General features: G+C 39.4%; 1 protein-coding gene across 2 annotated transcripts in view; it reads left to right on the top strand.

Annotated features, from left to right (window-relative positions):
* Positions 1-7,836: 7,836 nt before the first annotated feature.
* strip2 (striatin interacting protein 2) overlaps positions 7,837-19,928 on the top strand; it is a 59,903-nt gene continuing 47,811 nt past the window's right edge. Inside the window, exons 1-3 of one of the 2 annotated variants that reach the window (XM_036577454.1) lie at positions 7,837-8,016; positions 17,864-17,933; positions 19,808-19,882. In XM_036577454.1, coding sequence (XP_036433347.1) covers positions 7,897-8,016; positions 17,864-17,933; positions 19,808-19,882 — 265 coding nt within the window. In that variant the 5' untranslated portion in view covers positions 7,837-7,896. The remainder of the gene's footprint in view (positions 8,017-17,863; positions 17,934-19,807; positions 19,883-19,928) is intronic. The other variant, XM_036577453.1, reaches the window with a different exon arrangement.

Here is a 19,928-nt window from a genome sequence, read left to right as displayed (position 1 = left end):
TGGGCAGTTTGTCTGCCTCGTCCTTTGCCACCTCCGTGTGTTTCTCACAAAGAGAATGAATTGCATATACAATTTCTTTGCTGATATGGGCTGGCTTCTCTGTCTTTTGGGTTGTGTCATCGTTGGCCTTCAAAATGCCTCGTGTGAGCTGGCCAGGCCATATTCTCAAACGTCTTTGCAGTTCAAATATAGTTTGTATATTACTTATTAACAGCAGAACAGTGTTAAGCCGACCAGTGGACTGGCTGGTCCACCTTAAGGGTAATTCCACAGATTTTTAAAATTTCTTCACAATTCACTGGTAATTCAGAGTGCTTTGATATGAAATGCTCCAGTCTGGAGAAACGTAGTCAGAATTGTTCACAACAGTGGTGATAAGAACCAGATGTCTTAAGTGTTGAATGTCTCTAAAAACTTCCTAACAAAGTTATTACACAGAATTGATTACAAGTAGGTTACTTCCATCCTGAGACATGAACATGCCTAAAACATATTTTGTTAAACCACTCGTGGCGGGGATGTACATGCAGGGTGTTGCCGGACAAAATGGTCCCCCCCAAGAAGTATTCTTTCAGATTTACCAGAATTTTACCAATATCAGCATTACATAAACAATTAGAAGACCCATGTAGGCTCACTGTTCTGTTTTGATCAGTAAATAAAATAGCTGTTTGCGTCCTCTGGTTCGTATCATCACCACTGTAAAGAAATCAGAGTCAGTAAGTTTCTTTACAAAGAACCTTTCCAGATCAAACCACTCTAAATGACTTTGTTTGCATCTCCATGATTGACTTAGGCAGAAATTTTGACAAATCAGTGGAATACCGGTGGAAAAGGTGTTCCTGAGCATCTCCTCAGCATTTCTGCACTGTCCAAACACCCTTAAATTGCCATATTGCATTCATTATTGTATTTTTTAAATACCTAAGCCGTCACAGCTTTGTGTTTTGTGCCCTGATTATACTTGGTGTTAAAGCTGTACATGTTCTGATGCCCTACACTGTCTTTCCCCATTTGACTGAAATATTTTTAGATTTTAGTCTGTTAGTCTCCTAATCTGTCTGCCTTTAGCACATAACTCTTCTTAATTGGCCTCATGCAAACATTAGAGCAGACCTAGTTGTCTAGATGTGTGTCAAACCCACTGTCTTAATTTTTTCCTTGTTTTTTTTTATCTGTGTGCATGAATATTTGAGGCGGCTTTGTGTGTGTGTGTGTGTGTGTGTGTGTGTGTGTGTGTGTGTGTGTGTACGGGTTTCCTGGAAGGCCAGAACTTTGTTGCTGTGTTGCAGTTGACTCAGGATTCGAGCCTGTGAGGCCAACACGATCAGTGGTCCCATAGCAACATGCACATCAGGTCGTCACCAGCATCTCGTAAGGAGAACGAGTTTAATAGAAACTAAATCAGATCCACTCTACTGTATTTATTGTATTCAGTACAAATAAGAAAATCTTTAATGTTGTCAAAACAATGTTTAAATATTGCAAGTGATAATGGTAGATGAGCAATAATCAATATGTAACCCTAAAGAATAAAAAATGAAACTCAAATATGTATCAGAGGTAATTGTTTCAGGTAATTGCCGACTATGATGCCTTTGCACTGAACTGTGCAACCTGTACTCCCCCCCCCCTTGTCCTCGCTAGTATTTGTAGACTGTGTTGCCTTGTCTGTTTAAGCATACTTCTGCTTAAAACCTCTAAAGCAGGGGTTGTCAAATTTTTCTTGTCGGGGACTAAAGTGCAATGAAAGTTTTTTTCATCAGTCGGTAAAAGTTGTGGGCCTATCAGGAAGATACTGTGAAATATCTCTTATTAGAACGCTATTGGGGCATAGTGTTAAACAGCCTGTATTCTACTTTTTCTTGTTTTGTTTTTTTCCCTCAAAATCCACGCAAAACTGGTTTAATATGCCAAAATATTCTCATTTCGCCTCTGAACAGTTGTTACCGTACCTTTAAGACTAGTATACCTTTAAGACTGTTCTGTTTAACTGACCTATGAGAGTGAAATGAGGCACATCACATTCAGAAAGCAGCCTGGGCTGGCATCCAAACACAGAACAGACTGTTAAGCTTGGACTGAAATCTTCAGGGATGTGGTGAGAAAAATAAACTTCAGCCACTTGCATTTGGATGGTTGATCTTTCAGAAGTCTGCAGTGTGTCTGTCTAACAGTACTCCTGAACGGATGGTCATATGTAAATGTGTTCATGGTTTTGACATCACAACCATGAGGAATTCAAAACAAGCCCCCCACCTAACTACCTCGGCCTATCCACTCAGCCTCCGTTCGTGTGTTCATGTGGCCATATTAAGGGCTTTCTAAAAGTAATTAGTGGGGAGTGGACTGTAACACCCTCTAACAGCGAGTGACAGTTCAGTTGACTTGTGTCCATTATAGCATTAGTTTAAAATTAAAATTTACTATTTATTTTATTGCATTTGCTAATTTATGGTTGTAAGAATTTCAAATTTGTTCCTCTGTAAGCTCTTATAAATGTAATATCTTGTAAATGGTGAGGTGCACATAATGAAAAAAATGTGTGGAGTGTCAATTCATAGCCATGGTGACAGGAGCTTCCTCTTTCAGCTAGAGAATGGCTACAGTGTCCCAAAGTTTACCCATGTATTTATACCCTCTTCATTCTCCCTGGGTTGGGAAAGGCCAACCATGTATAGACCGAGGCTGAATAGTAACTTTGACCTTAAAGTTCTTAAGCTTTCCATGATACAGGCCCATTAAAAAACATTTAAGACAGAATGTTGTAGACTGGAAGTTCAGCCACATGCCAAGCTCAGGTTAACCCTGACTAAGCCCTCTATTCTTAACCACCTCCTAGCAAATTCCTGGCCGCAGAGCCAATAGATAAGGGTTATAATTGGAGTGTGTGCTAACAGCCCATTCTACGGCCACATGACTGTGTGCGAGTGTGGACAAGGGCAGCTGCTGTCGCCACTCACGTACTGGCTTAATCTCTCCACTCTCTCTCGCTGTGTGTATGTGTACAGCCTGAGGCTTTCAGCAAGTCAGCATTGCATGCATATGCATCGAGTTGGGATCGCTGTCTTTTGTGCCAACTCAGACATGACTATCATTGAGTCACAGGTCAGTCACAGGCTGGGCTTGAGGATGACGAAGCCTGTTTGGCTGAAGTATGGGCTGTCCCACTAAAGCCCATTCAGTCTAGACCTGTGGTTAGGTCAAGCACACTCCTCTGTGCACTTAATCTGTGCTTTTAACCAAGCTGGGAGGGTGAAGGCTAGCACATGCTTCCTCAAAGTCACATGAAGTGCCACTGCATTTTTATGTACTTTTGTTAATGCAGTGATCTTCAACCCTGGTCCACAGTTTGCCACACCTGCTCCAGCTGATAAACCTCTTCCCAAGTCCCTGATTGGCTGGATCAGATGTATTAGAGTTAAGTAAGGGCGGTGCAGCTTATTGGATACAGGTTGGAACTAAACTCTGCAGGATGTAATCTCTCCAGGGCCAGGGTTGGAGACCACTGGCTTAATGCAATGTCATTGGTCAGCTCAACATGCTTAGAGGAGAATGTAAATTGCCAATTCTGTTACATCAGCTAACAGACACCCATGTTACATAGTATTGCGCGGAGTCATGGGCGGTGCACCCTACCCAGCCATGTGACTCCCAGTTACAGTTGGCAGTATTATAGAAGTTTGGTCATTGTAATGAATTCAGGCTGGAGTTTAGACTCACTACATAACATTGATATATATATTTTTTTAAATGCTGCACTGCCGAACTGGATTATGTCATTGTAGCTAATCGAAACTAGGCAGGAAGGACACACCAATGAATTTGCCTCCATGCTAACAATAGCCCAATTACATGAGAACAAAATTACAGACAATATATCCTAACTGTGATCTTATATATAACTGTGATCTTTTACACCCTTACAGAATAATTATCATTTGAAATGACTAATCTGCTCAAAACTTTCTATTTTTCTATTTGCTATTTTGACAAAAGCAGGAATGCGCTACGGTTTCTGAGTAGATTGAACTGGATTTTTTCTGTGTTCTGTAAAGATAGGACAACCATATTTTTGGCCTTCAAAGAAAGATGACACCTGGGGCAGCACAGGGCAGACTGTAGAAAGCAATTGTCAACATTAAAGCCAAGCCAAATCTCAAACATTGTGGGCAGTCTAGAAACCCTTTTTTAGGTTCCAAAATGTGGACATATGGTCACTCTAGTAAAACTTGTCCAACAGTTGCTACAATAGAGCGTAGCCTGTTTGTGGGCCTTATCGATGGGAGAGAACAGATGCTGGTGAATATGGAATGCTCAAGTGCAAACTGAAGAGCAGATTTCCCTTTTGAGTGGTTGAATTTGAAGCTGATTTCAGATCAGTTTAAAATCTCAAATTCCCCAGAATTAAGGAACGGCTTCTAGGCCCATTGGCTTCCTCCTCTGTACAGGAACTGATAAATCTGCATAGGAAAATAGGAACCTGTATCAGGTTTCTGTTGTTTCAGATTGAATATAAACACAGTTCCATACATTCATATGGTCAAAGTGCTTCAAGTGTTTTCAAGCACACTGAACTCAAGGGCCAAAGTTTAACATCACCTCAAATGATCCTGTAGCTTCTCCTTTCTAGTTTTTCTTTCCTTATTAATAATCATATGAAGATTATGTATTGAAGACTGACCTTCCCTTAGAATTGACACAACCCCAGGACAAGGTGTCTGTGGGCTCTGACCTTTTTAACACTCTCATTAAACTGTTCACTCCGATCTGATCAAATGTGCTGTAGTGCTCCATTAGTGTAGGCCTGACTGTATACGTCCACACAACACGACCCCACAAACTCACACAGATGTATAAATTGCTTTAAGGTCGTTTGAGGTGTCTGTATAAAATGTGACAGTGGAGCTCTTTATCCCATCACACCCACACTGTGTAACACAGCATTCTCTCAGTTCCCTTCAAAGGTAACAAGCTTCACTTATTGATTTCTGTGACACCCACTGCATCTTTGACTTTTTAACCCCCCTTTTTCACAGTAGCCATGAAACACAATTTCCACCTTTGGAGGTCCCTTAATTAACTATGCATTTTTTCTTTAATAACATTGATAAAAACATATTTTGATGGATATGATTTACAATACTGAAAGTGAGCAAGCAAATCAACATTTATAAAAGTGATTTTATTGTGTTTTAAATTATATTTTGTATTGTGTTGTACAGGATTATTTACTATGTAGAAAGTTGTGTTGTCTTTTTTTCACTTCAGAGGGATAACAGAGTTACAGGGTATTTTATTTGATTATTTTCATTAAAAAAATATGACAATCGATTTCCATTCTGGAAGTGGAATGGCCACTAGGGGGTCTGCAAAATGAGGCAAGGCCAATGTCTCTCCTGGCTCCATTCTTATAGTCCACCTGCTGCGGAGTCAGATTGGTTTAGGGATGGGTATCGTTAGGATTTTATCAACACCGATACTTATCGATACTCTTATTGATACTACTTGTCATAATTTGGTGCAAAAAACAAAGACATGACATGAAAAGATTCAGTAACCTACCTGTAGTACTGTAAGGCTAAGAATTCCATCTTATTTGCCAGCTTCTTGCTCGAATTTTCCCGTTGCAGCAGATATTATTACGGCTAAGGCGCCAGCATGTAGCTGCTGCACCATTTAAGGTGGAATGGGAAAATTTGAACAAGAACCTGACTTCAGCTTCGTAGTTTAAATGCTGGTAGCATATTCAATAAGGCGATTTAAGCCATCAAAACATCCCACGTAGAGGTATGGAGCTACCTATAAATAGACGCTATTGGATACAGGTCACTATAGTAGCACATTTCGACACAGGTAGCACAATTTGTCACAACACCATGAGGCCAAACTGTGGCTGTTGGTACAGCAGCCGCTTTGCTAAAGCAAACACGCTGCACTGCTTTAGATTTATAGCATGTTGTCTTTGTAAGTGCTTGATGTAGATGCTGGTGTTACCCCATTTATATTCAGCTACTGCTTTGCATATATTGTATGTAGCTGCATTATCATTAAATCACATAAAGTGAGCCCACACTATTGAACGTCTGTCAGCCGTCTGACCGGACAGCAGTCAGGAACCAGTACCAATTTAGTCCCTACATTTGGTTGCGGTCGACTTAATGCAGCCCTGCACAGCACTGGCTTAAGATGATTCATGCTGGACTCAGAACACGCTGGTTAAAAATGATGTCCAACTTTCACCGGTGCTGCAGTACGTCACCATGTCACATGACATTAAAATCTCGCAGGAGCATGGCGGTGGCAGTTTCTGAAGTGAGGCACAGCAGTTGCTATCCATCCACTGCACGAGATACAACACGCCTTTGTGACGTCAAAACATCACCCTCGTTGGCTGGAATCTCCAATGATAAACAGGATGTGTGCATCATGTACGTTACTTTTTATTCGAAGAACCTCAGAATGTTATCTGCTATGGTCATCTCTCAAAGCGATTACCTCCTTCTAGCAGTTCATTTTACAAATGGCCACTACACTATAGTTTACACTATAGTTTTTATTTCTGGTTTATGTATATATTTATGGAATATGTATCAAGGAGTGGTGGGGTAGGGCCCGTTTAATGTAGAAACAGCAAAAAAGCTGTAAAAACAGTGGAATTCAGGAGTTTGTTGTTTTAAAAGAAAATGTTTTTGAAATGAAAATGAAATAATGAAGAAATAATGTATTTTTGAGAATCACCACTATCACACCCAATATTCTCATTCTTCAGAGGGTCTAATGACTTTCAGAGGAAATGTGTACGTGTGGCAAAATGATTCAGCTTTGGAACATTGTTGTTTACCACAGGACATGATAAGGGAGATTTTTGAAAAACAGCATTTATTTTTCCTATAGAAAAAAACTGCTTAGTCCCAGCAGAACGACAGACATCTTCAGAAGTCTACTCTGCTTTGATCAGATATTCAAGAAAGGGTTCCTCTATTGTGGTCTTGCGCACTATGAGAAAGAGAAAAATGCCTAATATTAAACCCTGTCTAATGTCCATCTAAGAACTGGCTTACATTAAAGAGGAATTCCACCAATTTTTTTAAATTTCTGCATAATTCAATAGTTGGCAAGTAAACAAAGTCAGCCTGATATGAAATATCCCACTCAGATGAAACTTACCCACTCAGATTGCTTTACAGTGGCGGTGATAGGAGCTGGGGCCACGTCAGCAGCGTAAATATAGTCTTTCATTTATTATCCAGTGAACCTTAAAGGTGTCTTCAGAATTTTATATGTAATGTTGATAATGGTCAATTAGTGGTAAATCCAAAAAGTTTTTTTTTTATTTATTTATTTGCACTATTTTACTTTAAAATGCTGTGCATGTACCTCTCCATTATAAACGAATTAGGAAAAAATAGGCCAAAACTCCATCTCAGAACTATTGCAAAACGATGTCTCAGACAGCGCATTAGTAACATTTCATGTAAGAACTTTCTGTGAAGTAGCTTTTAAAGGCATTAAACACTTCAGACGTTTGGTTCCTATCATCACCACTGTTAACAACTCTGACTCGGTAGGTTTCACTAGAACGGAGCACTTGATATCAGTCCGCTGAATATTGATAGAACGATGGAAGTCCACCTAAAGTCCCTCTTAGGAGGAGGAGGGGCGTGGCTATACCTTCAGCCCGGCCTAATCGTAGCCCGCCTCAAGCCTCGTCTAATAAGGGGAGGGGGCGGGGCTAACCGCTCATTCCACCAACCACCGTGTACATCAGGCCACGCCCCCATTCGCAGACCAGCGCAGCCAATCACAGCGGCGGTCCGGCGCCGCGCTCCGCTCTCCGTGTGGCAGCGGTCGAGCCGTCAGCGGAGCGGCGCTCACATTCACGCGTCTCCAGCCATGCAGCAGAGCGACGACGCGGAGGTTCCCGCTCTGAACGACCTGAACAACAACAGCAGCAAACACAGGAGCGGCGCGCAGGGCAGAGATGGATTCAGAAACCAGCAGAAAGACTCTGAGGTAAATCCCAATCCGGACAGGGGGTTCTTGGGCGTGTGTGTGTGTATGTGTGTGTGTTGTTGCTGGGTTGCTGTAAATACCCGCTTGCTCCTCAGCTTGTGCTCTCCGAGTGCTTATTCTGGCGACAGGGCAAGTCCTCGCTAAAAATACCCCACAAAGATCATTTGAACGCTGCAAAAGCAGCTGATGTGACTGATGGTGGTCGAGACTCAACCATGCAGCACAAATTCCAATTGCCATTATCTAATCATCTATATGGATTACTGTATTGGCTTGGCTTTATACATACACATACATGGGATGGCCAGTGTATGTATGTGTGTCTATACACACACACACACACACACACACACACATAGATAGACAGAGAAGGAAAGAGAAATTGCTGTGAGAAGCTGATTTGGGTGGAATATTTTTTCTTAATTGAACTGAACTGAATTTTGAATGAAGTCTTGTTTTCTTCCGTGAGAAGCATGTTAGAAATCACTGGTCAGCTGTGTTGTGCCCAGTGCAGCCGCCTGTAATGATTTGCTTCAGGGCAGACCGGAGTGCAGCAGACAGTGCCAGGATGTCCCTGCTGCCCCAGTGCTGCCATATAAGCCAGTGCCATTAAAAATGAAAGCTGGCAAATGCATTTTTACTCACTTCTTTGCAGATCTGATCTTTTTTTTCCAGAAGGAAAGTGGCCCCTCATTTTGCTGTGGCTGGGTACAGCATAACCCCACCCCCCCCCACCCCACCATGCCCCCAAGTTATCCTAGTGAATTCCTCGGCTGTGTCAGTTGAGGCATATTGGATGATGTGTGTGAAGGAATTGGAGCGTGTTTTTGCCCCCGTAGCCCTGGTTTTCTAGGACAGTGGGGAGAGAGGTTTTGGATGTAAACGCATAAAAACACACCCATGTCTGTCTCCCTGGAAGAAAATGACTAAAACCAAGATGATGCTTGTGCACCACTGGTCCCTGGGCTTACATGAATAAGGCTGTCTGAGTTTCATTGAGAGGTCAAATAAGGTATCTGTCAGATGGAATATGATCTTAGTGACCCGTTCGCTTCAGGCCACGGCTCTTGTGATGTGTGTATTCTGTGCTGCACTGTCTGGTCGTGTGGTATTTATGGAATATGCATCAAGGAGTGGTTGGGTAGGGCCCCTTTGATGTAGAGCCCAGCGAATGTGTCCTGGCATCGCTCATGGCTCTGTTTGTGCCAGTGCTGAGGTGGGTATTATAGACTCTGGTGTTTATGTGCTGTGAGGGTTGATTTGGGATCAGACTGCTCCAGATGAGTTCAGTTATAGATATAAATATCCCTACAACATAAACAGAACCTAAATCAGGCCTTTTTCCTTACGGCAAGTATGTTTGCACTAAGGTCTGACCGATATGTCATTTGGTTGATATTAATGTCTACAGATTTAGCGGCATCTGTAACAGTCCGGCCAATAAAGCTCCAAGAATCTTGTTTTAAATGTTATGGAAAAAAAAAAACGAATTTCATAATGTGATGCTATTTTGTGCAACAACTGAACATACTGTTGGGCGCTAATAATTTACTTTGAGAATAAGAACCACATGAAGATATGGAAGCTATGAATCCTATCAAAAGAGCAGTGCTCTAGCACTGATATGGGATTTGTGTGCCAAAGCTGATATCCAGTAGTCTTCATGTACATATTTGCTGATGCTGATACATAATCATTTATAAATGAATTTGGAACTACATCTTCTTACAAATACTGTAAAATGCATAAAAATGCAGATATTTAAGTGCAGTAGCCCAGTGTTGCCTAAAGGCAACAATTCTGCAAAATAAAGAACAAAGTGAAGCAAAGAAGCCCTGAACTTTGTATCAAATGTGCTAATGTTGCTGCCAAAAAGTTGTAGCCTTTTGCTGTATGAATTTAGCCATAAAACTGTTGCAATATCAAGTTCAGCTCAGCTTTTTCAATATTTTCCAGATTAACCTGAATGTTGTTTTGTTCCAGCCAGTCTATAAAGAATTTCAGAGCCCATCTTATTTGCTGACTTGTACGCTGTTTGTTTAATGTAGTCCTGCTGTCACACTCTTATTCTGAATCTGACCAAACAGGCTGCAGGTCAAATATTAACTTGCAGAAGTTATGTAACATCTGCATTTTTTGTTTTTGTATGTGCTAAAGTAGAAACCTTGGCAGAATCTCACATGGCTTGGTACTCCCTTTGTAGTGCCCATGCCATGTAGGTCATCATGCTTCTGCATCTAAATAGTGCATTATTGGTGCATTAATACTGCATTACACTATGTTTTAAATATGTAAGTAAATAGATAAATTCTCATATTTGGGATTTGTAATGTTGTTTAAAGAAAGCCCCTCTTTTTGCTACAATTGATTTGATATGATTTTGCCTTATTTTAGCTAAATGAATGGGAATTATGTAGGAATTATGTTATGCACCGTTTGGATGGTCCCTTAATGAACCAAAGCATCAGTGATCTGTATTTCCAAAACATTATGTTCATTAAAACTCAAAAACGGGCATTTTCTATATATTTGGTTGTAGTTCATTCTCGGTCTTTCAGGAGTGAGAAAATTTGATCACTTTTGGATGTTTATTTCATGAGAAATCATGAATATCCACCGAATGTCCAGTATAAAACTAACTGTGCTACTATTCTGGTGGGAGGAGTTGCCAATATTAAAGCACATTTGATCCACTGATTAGGGCTTCTTTTCTTTTCTTTACTTTGTTCCTTCATTTTGCTGAACTGTTGTATTAAAGCAACAGAACACTCAAGGTCGTGTGCTTGAGGTATTTGCAAATAACATCATGGCTTTAAACTGTGATTAGGCTTGTCACGATCATGACATTTTGGCTGACCATTGATTGTCTTATAAATAATTGTGATTAATGATTTAATTGTCTTCTTTTGCTCATTGTTTGCAACTATTAACTCTCATATCATGTTCTGAGTCAAAATGTTCAGGTTTTCATGTTTATAAAATACCATTACACTTTATAATTGTACATGAAACTTGATGACTTCGTCAACAGTGATGATAAGGATGTGTAAAAAATGAAGATGACCAATTTTTTTTGATAAACTCTCTACAACATTTGGGTACAAAGATACTGTCCAGGGTCAAATTTGACCTTGTAGTTGAATGGAGCAGATTTTGGAAACACAATGCAGAGATAAAGTTTATTATAGTTTGTAAGGTTTTACACACACACTCACACACACACACCGACAGAGTTTGTGTGTCTTGTGTGTGTGTGCAGTATTTCTCTCTCTCACACACACACTGTCATGGAAGCTAAATATTTCTTGCAGGAAAGCATAATCCAGACCTTTCGGGGGGCGATATAGAGTGCAGATTTATGTTTATGACAGTAACCTATAAGGTTACCTGTAACCTGTGCAGGACAGAGCCCACATTTCTCTCTCACATATTTCAATCTGCTGCCACAGTAATGGCTAAAAAGGAGGTTCACAGTCTATGAAATCCATAAAGTCATTGATCAAGAAGCTATTTAAAGAGTTAAAGGATGATTTAAAGGATGCTGATAGTGAAATAGAAGAAGAGGCATCTGAAACAGAGGAAAGTGTCAATCAGGTCAGAGCATGATGAGTTATGCTCTGATGAGAAAACTGATTGCAGAAAGATGCTGAAAGGAAGCCGTTCCTGCACAAATAGCATGGTCCTCATCCCCCTCTGAAACTCAGGGTAAAATGGCACCTCAAAATATAGTCAGATTGACCTCACGGCCCACAAGAGTAGCACTGACAAGTGCTGAAGTTTTCTTCAGGAAACATGAATACAACTCTTTAGGTTTCATTCGTGACATAAAGATCAATTTTCATCCATGACATAAAAGTTGTGAATATATTCATAATGTGATGTCATCAACAAAAATAAAATATCTATATGTGCATACATGCTAGAAAGAGATAATCTGGTAGAATTTATGGCGCCTACATCCAAAATAGCAAGCTAACCCCATAATGTTCTAATTCTCCATGTGTGTTGTGATGAAAATGAATGTCCTATTTTAAGGCAAATTAATAATTATGAATAGTAAAATAAAATAAGTTAATCTCTAAGTTGTTCATGGGTACGTATTCAGCAAGCAGAGTGAAATGAAATTGTAGAGTAACATATCATTGCTGTCCAAAGAAAAACATGTATCTCTATTTTTGTTGATTTTTTACATCATTTGAACATGGAAGCTGTTATTTATATTGAGTGAAAATTTCATGATGAATGGACCAATAGAAATGCTGCTAAAACACTTGGAATGAAACCTTTTTTACATTAACTTACATTACAGGTTAAGAATGTTTTTGCCTTCTCCTGTTAAATTACCATTTTGGAGATACATGTTTTTGTTTGGACAGCAACGATATGTTCTAGGACTGTTTAGAGTTAATTTAGCCATACAGGGTCTAAATTGACCCACAAACATTAATGATCTGACTGATTTGCAAATTAGAATTACAAGCCTAAAGTGGCCGTATTGGCTGATTAGCCACCTCACTTGCTAGCTATGTTTACTTAGTAGCTGACACTGGACATGCAATCAAATAAATACTGTGCATCTACATTTACATAGAATTGTGTGTAGAGTTAAGCAAAGCTGCATGTTCTTCACAAAAGTAAATTTAAAAGCCAAAAAACACTCTTTCTGACAGGATACATGCTAAAAACGTTAGCTACATAGCTAACAAACCAAGAAATATTATTTAGCACAACCTTCTAAACATGTTAGAGCACAAAATTAGATGTTACAACTTGTCATAATCCACATGATGTCTCAATGAATGCATTTACTGCTTTGTTTCGTTTACTTTAATTGGCCTCAGCCCGATGCACCCAGTTCACATTTTGTTTGTTGCAGCATAATATTAAATCTAATGACTGTGGAAAATGATTTTAGTAAGCTCAAATGATTGCAAATTAGGTGATTATGTAATAATTGTGATGAGCTCAGTTGTGATCGAATAAAATTGTAACAGCTGATATGAACAGTTATCAGAACCTTTAGCTCCTTAAATCAGTGCCAAAATGATCATATTAGCCGGGCCCTAGTTTACACATACACATACGTTGGTCACACAGTACTTTACAGTTCACTGTGTGCAGTGCGTTTGTAATAATGTGTTTGTTTTCACCTTGATTGCTGTTGTTTTACGTGTTGGAACACTTTGACCCGTGCGCCGTGAATAAATTGACAGCGGCATCGGAAAATGGCATTGTGTGTCATTGATCTGGCTTCGTCCCCGGTGATTAGAGTAATGGAGTGGCTCTCTCGCTGAGAGTGGGTTGGCGGTGGCTCAGAGGGAGCATCCTTCTGGAAAGGTGTGAGTGTGTGTGGCTGTCACAGAAAACCCCTTACGCCTCTCAGCCAGTGCCATCTGCTCTCAGAGACCAAAATAAAACACCACTGACCGTGTGTGTATTTCCATATTAAACTTCCTCCACTGCCTGTTGGTGCACTTAACCATATGTAAACTGCTTCTGTAAATGTGTGTATATTTTTTGGTCCCTAATTGGTCCTCTTGCATGCAGATTGTGTAACATAGTGTGCTGTGATCCAAGGGGAAATGATGTCTCATTCAGTTTTAGGCTCATCTTGTTGTCCTTGTCTCTGGTGTTCCTCAACTGATACAATTCAAAAACACACCACAGAAGCCTGGGCAGCAAGGGTGCACAAATGCATCTATGATGTCTCTGAAGGTGGCAATTCAGCTTTGTCCATTTTGGAATATTAGAAGTGATTTTAGTTGTTTTTAATCATATTTAATAAAGTACCGCTCTGTGTAAAAGTCTTAAGACCCAGTCACACTAGAGTTTGTCAGTAAAAATTTGCTGATTCCAATGAAATTTACCTCAATGCCCAATTTCACATCACAGGATTTCCAGGATGAGTATATTATCTGTATGAAATGAAGTTCAATTTTCAGTGTTCTTTGACATGTAATTTAGTGTCTTCTACAAATAGCAGTACTACTTTGCCTGAATTGACCTTCAGTGCACTGAAAAATGGAGTTTAACTAGTGTGTAGTACAAACCTTTTACCATTTCTCTCCCACTGACTATGAATAAGCAAGTGAAAGAGAGACTGCATGATGCCAGTGATTCATTAGACTGTATTATAATCTTCTGTGATTTTAGTCTTTATTTGTTGTAGATGAGTTAGCCAGCTTGCTAACCACCAACTTTTTTTGCTACAGATCAGTGTTTAGCACTATGCTATGGCAAGTATATAGGTATCTGATATACTTATGTTGACTTTTCTGTTTTTACTCTTTATGGTAGGACAATTAGCCAGCTTGCTAACTGCTATGTTAGCTCCTTGGCTAACCACAGCTCCACACCCCACTGATGCCAACTACATCAGTTCTCTACATTTTTTGGTACAGCTCAGTTTGCAGCACTAAACTCACATGAGTGTATAATTATCTGATATATTTAATTTCCCTTTTGTGCTGTTACTGTTTATGGTTAGCGAGTTAGCTAGCTTCCTAACTGCACTGACATGGAGGATTTTTTTCATCACTGATCTTCTGGACACCCATTTGGCAACCCAGCATGAACTGCAGATGTCTAGTGTGACTGCAGCTTTAGGCGCCTAATTGATTTAAAACCATTTATCTTGGCTGTAAGTGTGTTTTTGCTTATAATCTTGCCATATACAATTAGAATTAAAATTACACAGTAAAAGATAAAATAATATCTTTTTTCAAAAGATATTTTGAGCTAGTTTGAAGAACAAACTTTCGCTGCCCCCAGTGATCACATAGATTTATTAAATTCCTTCACCAGCACATCAGTTTTAACATAATAAAGTTGCTACTTATTGTAATGTTATTTGTATTTAATTGTTTTTTTTTTTGAGCAAATAAACACAAATTGCACAATTAAGTAGCTTTATAAATATTTTTCAGGTGCCTAAAACTTTTGCATATGCCACTTCTTGATAATAAATGTGCTATAAGGTTTTGTGTCATTATTATTTATATTGCACTACTGTGTAAAAAGTTTCTTCCATTCACATTTATACATTCAGTGTCTTTTAAACTCTGATTCACTCCAGAATAACTGAACAGAATCAAATCGTATTCAAGTCTGAGATTTCATGATGAATTAAATCTTTTTGTAAAGAATCATAATCAAATCACAGAGGTCTGCGGCCCTGTTTACAGCTGGTATAAACAGTGACTTGATCATAAGCGGACAGTAAGGCATGTGGCTGTTTACTCCTTGACCCCATTCAAACCTGTACTTAGTACTTGTACTGTCCACTTATCATGGGATCACCTAAGACATATTTTATTACGTATTGGTGCCAGTGTGTCTTGAATGCATCTCCAGTGACCGACCACTTGACTTCATGGACTGATGATGCAACTTACAAACAAACGGTTGAGGAGACAAAGAAAAACTACACGAAGCAGCTGCTTACTTGCTGTGGTGATGATGCAGTTGTTTAAGGTTGCTGTTCACACTGGGGAAAATATCAAATTGAGATTTTTCTGACCAATTTTGTGATTGCAATTTAAACGCATAGAAAATTATTTTCTTTAAATTAATTTACAGGCCTGTTTTTGGCCAAGAAGAGCAGAACATGCGCTTTTTTCTGCCATGAAGCTTGAACATTGAGTGCATTGAACTACCAGTTAGTTGTGATGGTTGTGATGTCACATATACAGAGCATGAGGGTTTGCCGATTCTGATTAATGATCTGTGTTATTAGGTTAAATTTTCTCCATTTAAAACTCATTAAAACTACAAAAGTTGGTGATATTGTATTCTGTAATAAAAACTGCAGCTCTTGCGGTTTGAAGATGGCACTTTTTCAAATTGCAATTTCAATATAAAAACAATTAATCTTCAGCCCTAGTTCACACTACAGATATTATGTGTTTATATGTGTCTACGATCACCTCTGAAGATGGTTAGAGTGATCAGATCACAATTCGTCTCCAAGACACTGTGAGGCTGTTTACACCTTGCATTAACATTTTTTACTAAAATCCCCAGCAAGACCAGATCCGGTTTTACTTTCTCATGTACAAAGCACATCAACAAGTGAAATCCATTTTATTTTTTCCACCTGTTACCATACAAATCGACAAGCTTAGCTTGGATGCTTTCATTAGCCTGGACTGCAGGAAGGTTTCGGGGGAGAACTCCAGCCTTCCATCTTGAATTTCTTGTTTATCCTCTCACTTGCTAGCCAGCAATAGGCAGACACATTTACACTTCTGTTATTGTCTGTGAATATAGAAAACACATTTCAACTATAAAGCAAGATCCATAAAGTCATGTTTGAGTGAGTTTGGTGTGGAAGAACTTGACTGGCCCACATAGAGCCCTGACCTCAACCCCATCAAACACCTTTGAGATGAAATAAAACGGAGATTGCGAGCCAGGCCCTCTTGTCCAACATCAGTGTCTGACCTCACAAATACTCTTCTGGATGAATGGGCAAAAATGGGTCCTGCTCATACTTCAACTTATCTCTGTCCACTTATGATCAGACCACCCTAGACTGTATATACAGTCTGTGATTGAGCCGTAATACTGGTATGTTCATTTCAGTGGTGTTCTGGTGCTTGTGGGACTGTGCTGTATTACCGTTCGTATCACTCAGGGTTCTGTAGCATCTGCATATTGATTACATCTGGAGTCAAGTTTAAAACAGGCTTGATATCTTGAACTGTCTGTGTTAATCTGTTATTTTGAGTTGCTGGAGTGAGTACGCTGTGTGAGTCTGTGCCATTCTGATGGAAGAAAGAGAGAGTGAGTGAGTGAGTGAGTAAAGGAAATGCAGGAGATGTTGAAGTGCTGCCTCCAAAAGCTGCCAGCTCTCAAGACTCTGCGGAAATGCAGCCCTTTAATGCTACTTTAATGCTAATTTAATGCTACTAACATTTCCACTCCCGTGTGTGTTTGTTATGTATGGGAGTAGTGTGCGTGGATAAGTGTGCCTGTGTGTTGTGGCACTATGCATAAGAATCGAGAGCAGATCTGTATGGTTAATTCAGGTATCTACATTGTCAGGGCTTTACTGGAGCATACATTTCTTGGAGTATGTATGTAGTGTCTGCCCCTGCAGTTTCACAGCCTGGATGCCAAATTTACATGCTTCCTAGCTTGAATGACATAAAGCCATTAGAATGTAACTGACAAGCTAACATTTGCTTCTTAGTGTTTGGTTTTTATGTGGTATGTGCTCCTTTTTGCCACCATAAAATTCTTCATCTATTTTTAAATGTAAAGGTGCACTAAATTCAGACGCCACGTAGGGCTGTCATGAAATTTTAGGTGACAATTAATTGTTACATAAATAATTGTGATTAACAATTTAATGGTCTTTTTTGTTCATTGTATGCAGCTATTAAAAAATACTAGAGTGCTTGTGTCTACTCTAGTATGTGTGTGTGTGTGTGAGAGAGAGAGAAAGAAAGAGAGAGAGAAAATAAACAGTGTTGTCGCACTCCCAAAGGGTAAATCCCCGGGTGAGACCCACAACAGTGTGTGTAAGAGCTTTGGCTGGAAAAGGCAGCTAATCCAGGTAGAAATGCAGAAATGTAGGCCAGACTGACTCCTGTGCTCTCTGTGTTTCTGCCTGTTTCTCCTTTATTTCACTCTTACATCTCCACTGCACACACACCATCCTCCTGTTACTGTATTTGCATAATCACACGGAAAACACGCTGCCATGGTTGGCGTGTCCGGAGTGGGAAAAACAGTGGAAGAACCTGAACTGTGTGTTCCCGGCAAGCCGTCCATGCAGAATGCTGTCACTGTGTGTGGGATAGATTATGTTCATTATGTTCACTCACTTCCTTCTGCTCCTCAGGGCTCCATGGAATCCCCCAACCTGGAGTTTGAATATGGAGACACAGACAGTCTCACGGCGGAGCTCTCAGGTGAGACAAACACACAGATACACACTTTTATACCTTCTCAGAACATAAGGTTATATACAGTACTGTGCCAAAATTTTAGGCACCTGAGAAAATTATGTTCAAAAAGCAATTTATCTGGGTGATACACATTGATTTGCATAGAAAACACTAAAATTAGAATTAGTACAAGTAACATTAATACAAATAGTATCAATTTTTGGTTTTCCATTGCCAAACGCCCAGTATTACTTGTAGCCATCATCCAAAACCTTCTTTATCTTTTATCTAAGTAATCCTTCATTATGTTTCATTATATTGTATCAAGTGTGCTGGGGAGGGAATTTAATAAATCCACGCGGTGGCCATGGGGACATTCAGGAGAAATCTGGAGCCAAAATTTGTTCTTCAAGCTAGCTCACAAATATAACCTCTTTTTTCTTAAACAAGAAATTCTTGTCACTTTTTAACTCATTAATGTTTATTCCGCTGTTGTTGGAACAAAACCTGTTGAAGACCTGGATGTTGTTTAGCAGGTTGACAGAAGTTTTGGGGTTGTATTTTAGGAAAGATTTGGGTGACTTGTTTTCTAGTGTTTGTTCTAGTATTAGCCTCCTAGCACCAGTTTAAAGCAAAATTTTGGACATCAAACATGTCTTGGCTGATCAACTACATCTGGGGTAAATGGTTTTGATGATAACGTTACAGGAGAAGGAAAAACATGCTTTAATTTTAATGTGAGTCAACGCAATCCAGATTTTTTTCTAAGTAATTTTGGGCCGTTTCTTTTAGTCCATTCATCATGAAATTTACACACAATGTAAGAGTAACAGGCATTTTGAAACAGTGTCACAAACTGAAAAACGTGTGTTCAGGTACTTAAGACTTTTGCACAGTAGTGCATATGTTCCATGTATGTTATGCATGATGAGGTTGATTCCAAAACACAATATATCAGTATATAGACAACAAAGAATATTCTTTTGATTTTTTTTAATTTTATAAAATATTTTAGTGCTAAAATATTTTTGTACAGAAATAAAAGGATATTGAATCTTCCCCCCCCCCAAAGTGCAATATATTTCTATTGGGTTTCAAGTAATAATTTTTTGTGGAGCTCCCCCGCCCCAGTTTAGTCATGGTCATTCCCCCCAGCCACTAGTTAGGTCTTCCCATCACACAGTGCTACCAAGCTTGGAAAGTAAAGGCTAGCACATCCACCACTCAACATGCTTGGAGGAGAACACTAAATGCGATTTCAGATAAGTCAGCTATCACACACCTGCATTAGCTAGCATCGCAATGAGTGATTGGGGGAAGGAGGGAGGACCATTCTACCTATCCTGCCCACCCAAACAGAGTGAGACCACTTATTCTATTTTGGACTCCCAGCCACAGATGGCTGTGGCTTCACCAGGGAAACGATAGATTAAAACACAAAAATAAGTAATTGATAATACTAGATAAAATCTAAAATAAGTTAAAGTATCTTACATAAAGGATGGAAAGTGACCTTATTGGAATAAAATATTTAATTATATAATCTCTCCCAAGATTTTTTCTACACATTCAGGACATACTTGTTGTTAAGGAAATTGGACTGAAAACACGACCCTCTGTACCAATTATGAGATTTGCCCACTTATTGTGTAGTAATTACCATGAACTTACAGAGCATTAAGGCTGCCTTAGACCAGACTGTCACAGCTGTGTTTTGTATGGCAAGTAACAGTTTAATTTCTGTATGAAATCTTACCAGCTGAATGGTTGCAGTGGATTTTAGTGCCTGAGTTGTTAATAGATAATGCTAATGAACACAGAGCACATGTTCAGCAGTTTGTAATACACTGTACCTATTGTATTATTATCATCTTTTCCTTTCTCTTCTTATCTTTCAGAACTGTACAGCTACACAGAGGAGCCGGAGTTCAGTCTGAACAGAGACTACTTTGAGGAGGACTTCAGAAGCCATGGTACTGTCGGTATTAACACAACACAATCTGATGTACTGCTGCTTTC

This window comes from Colossoma macropomum, unplaced genomic scaffold (genome assembly GCF_904425465.1).
Source record: "Colossoma macropomum unplaced genomic scaffold, Colossoma_macropomum, whole genome shotgun sequence".
NCBI lineage: Eukaryota > Metazoa > Chordata > Actinopteri > Characiformes > Serrasalmidae > Colossoma > Colossoma macropomum.
This window is presented reverse-complemented; position numbering and strand designations above follow the sequence as displayed.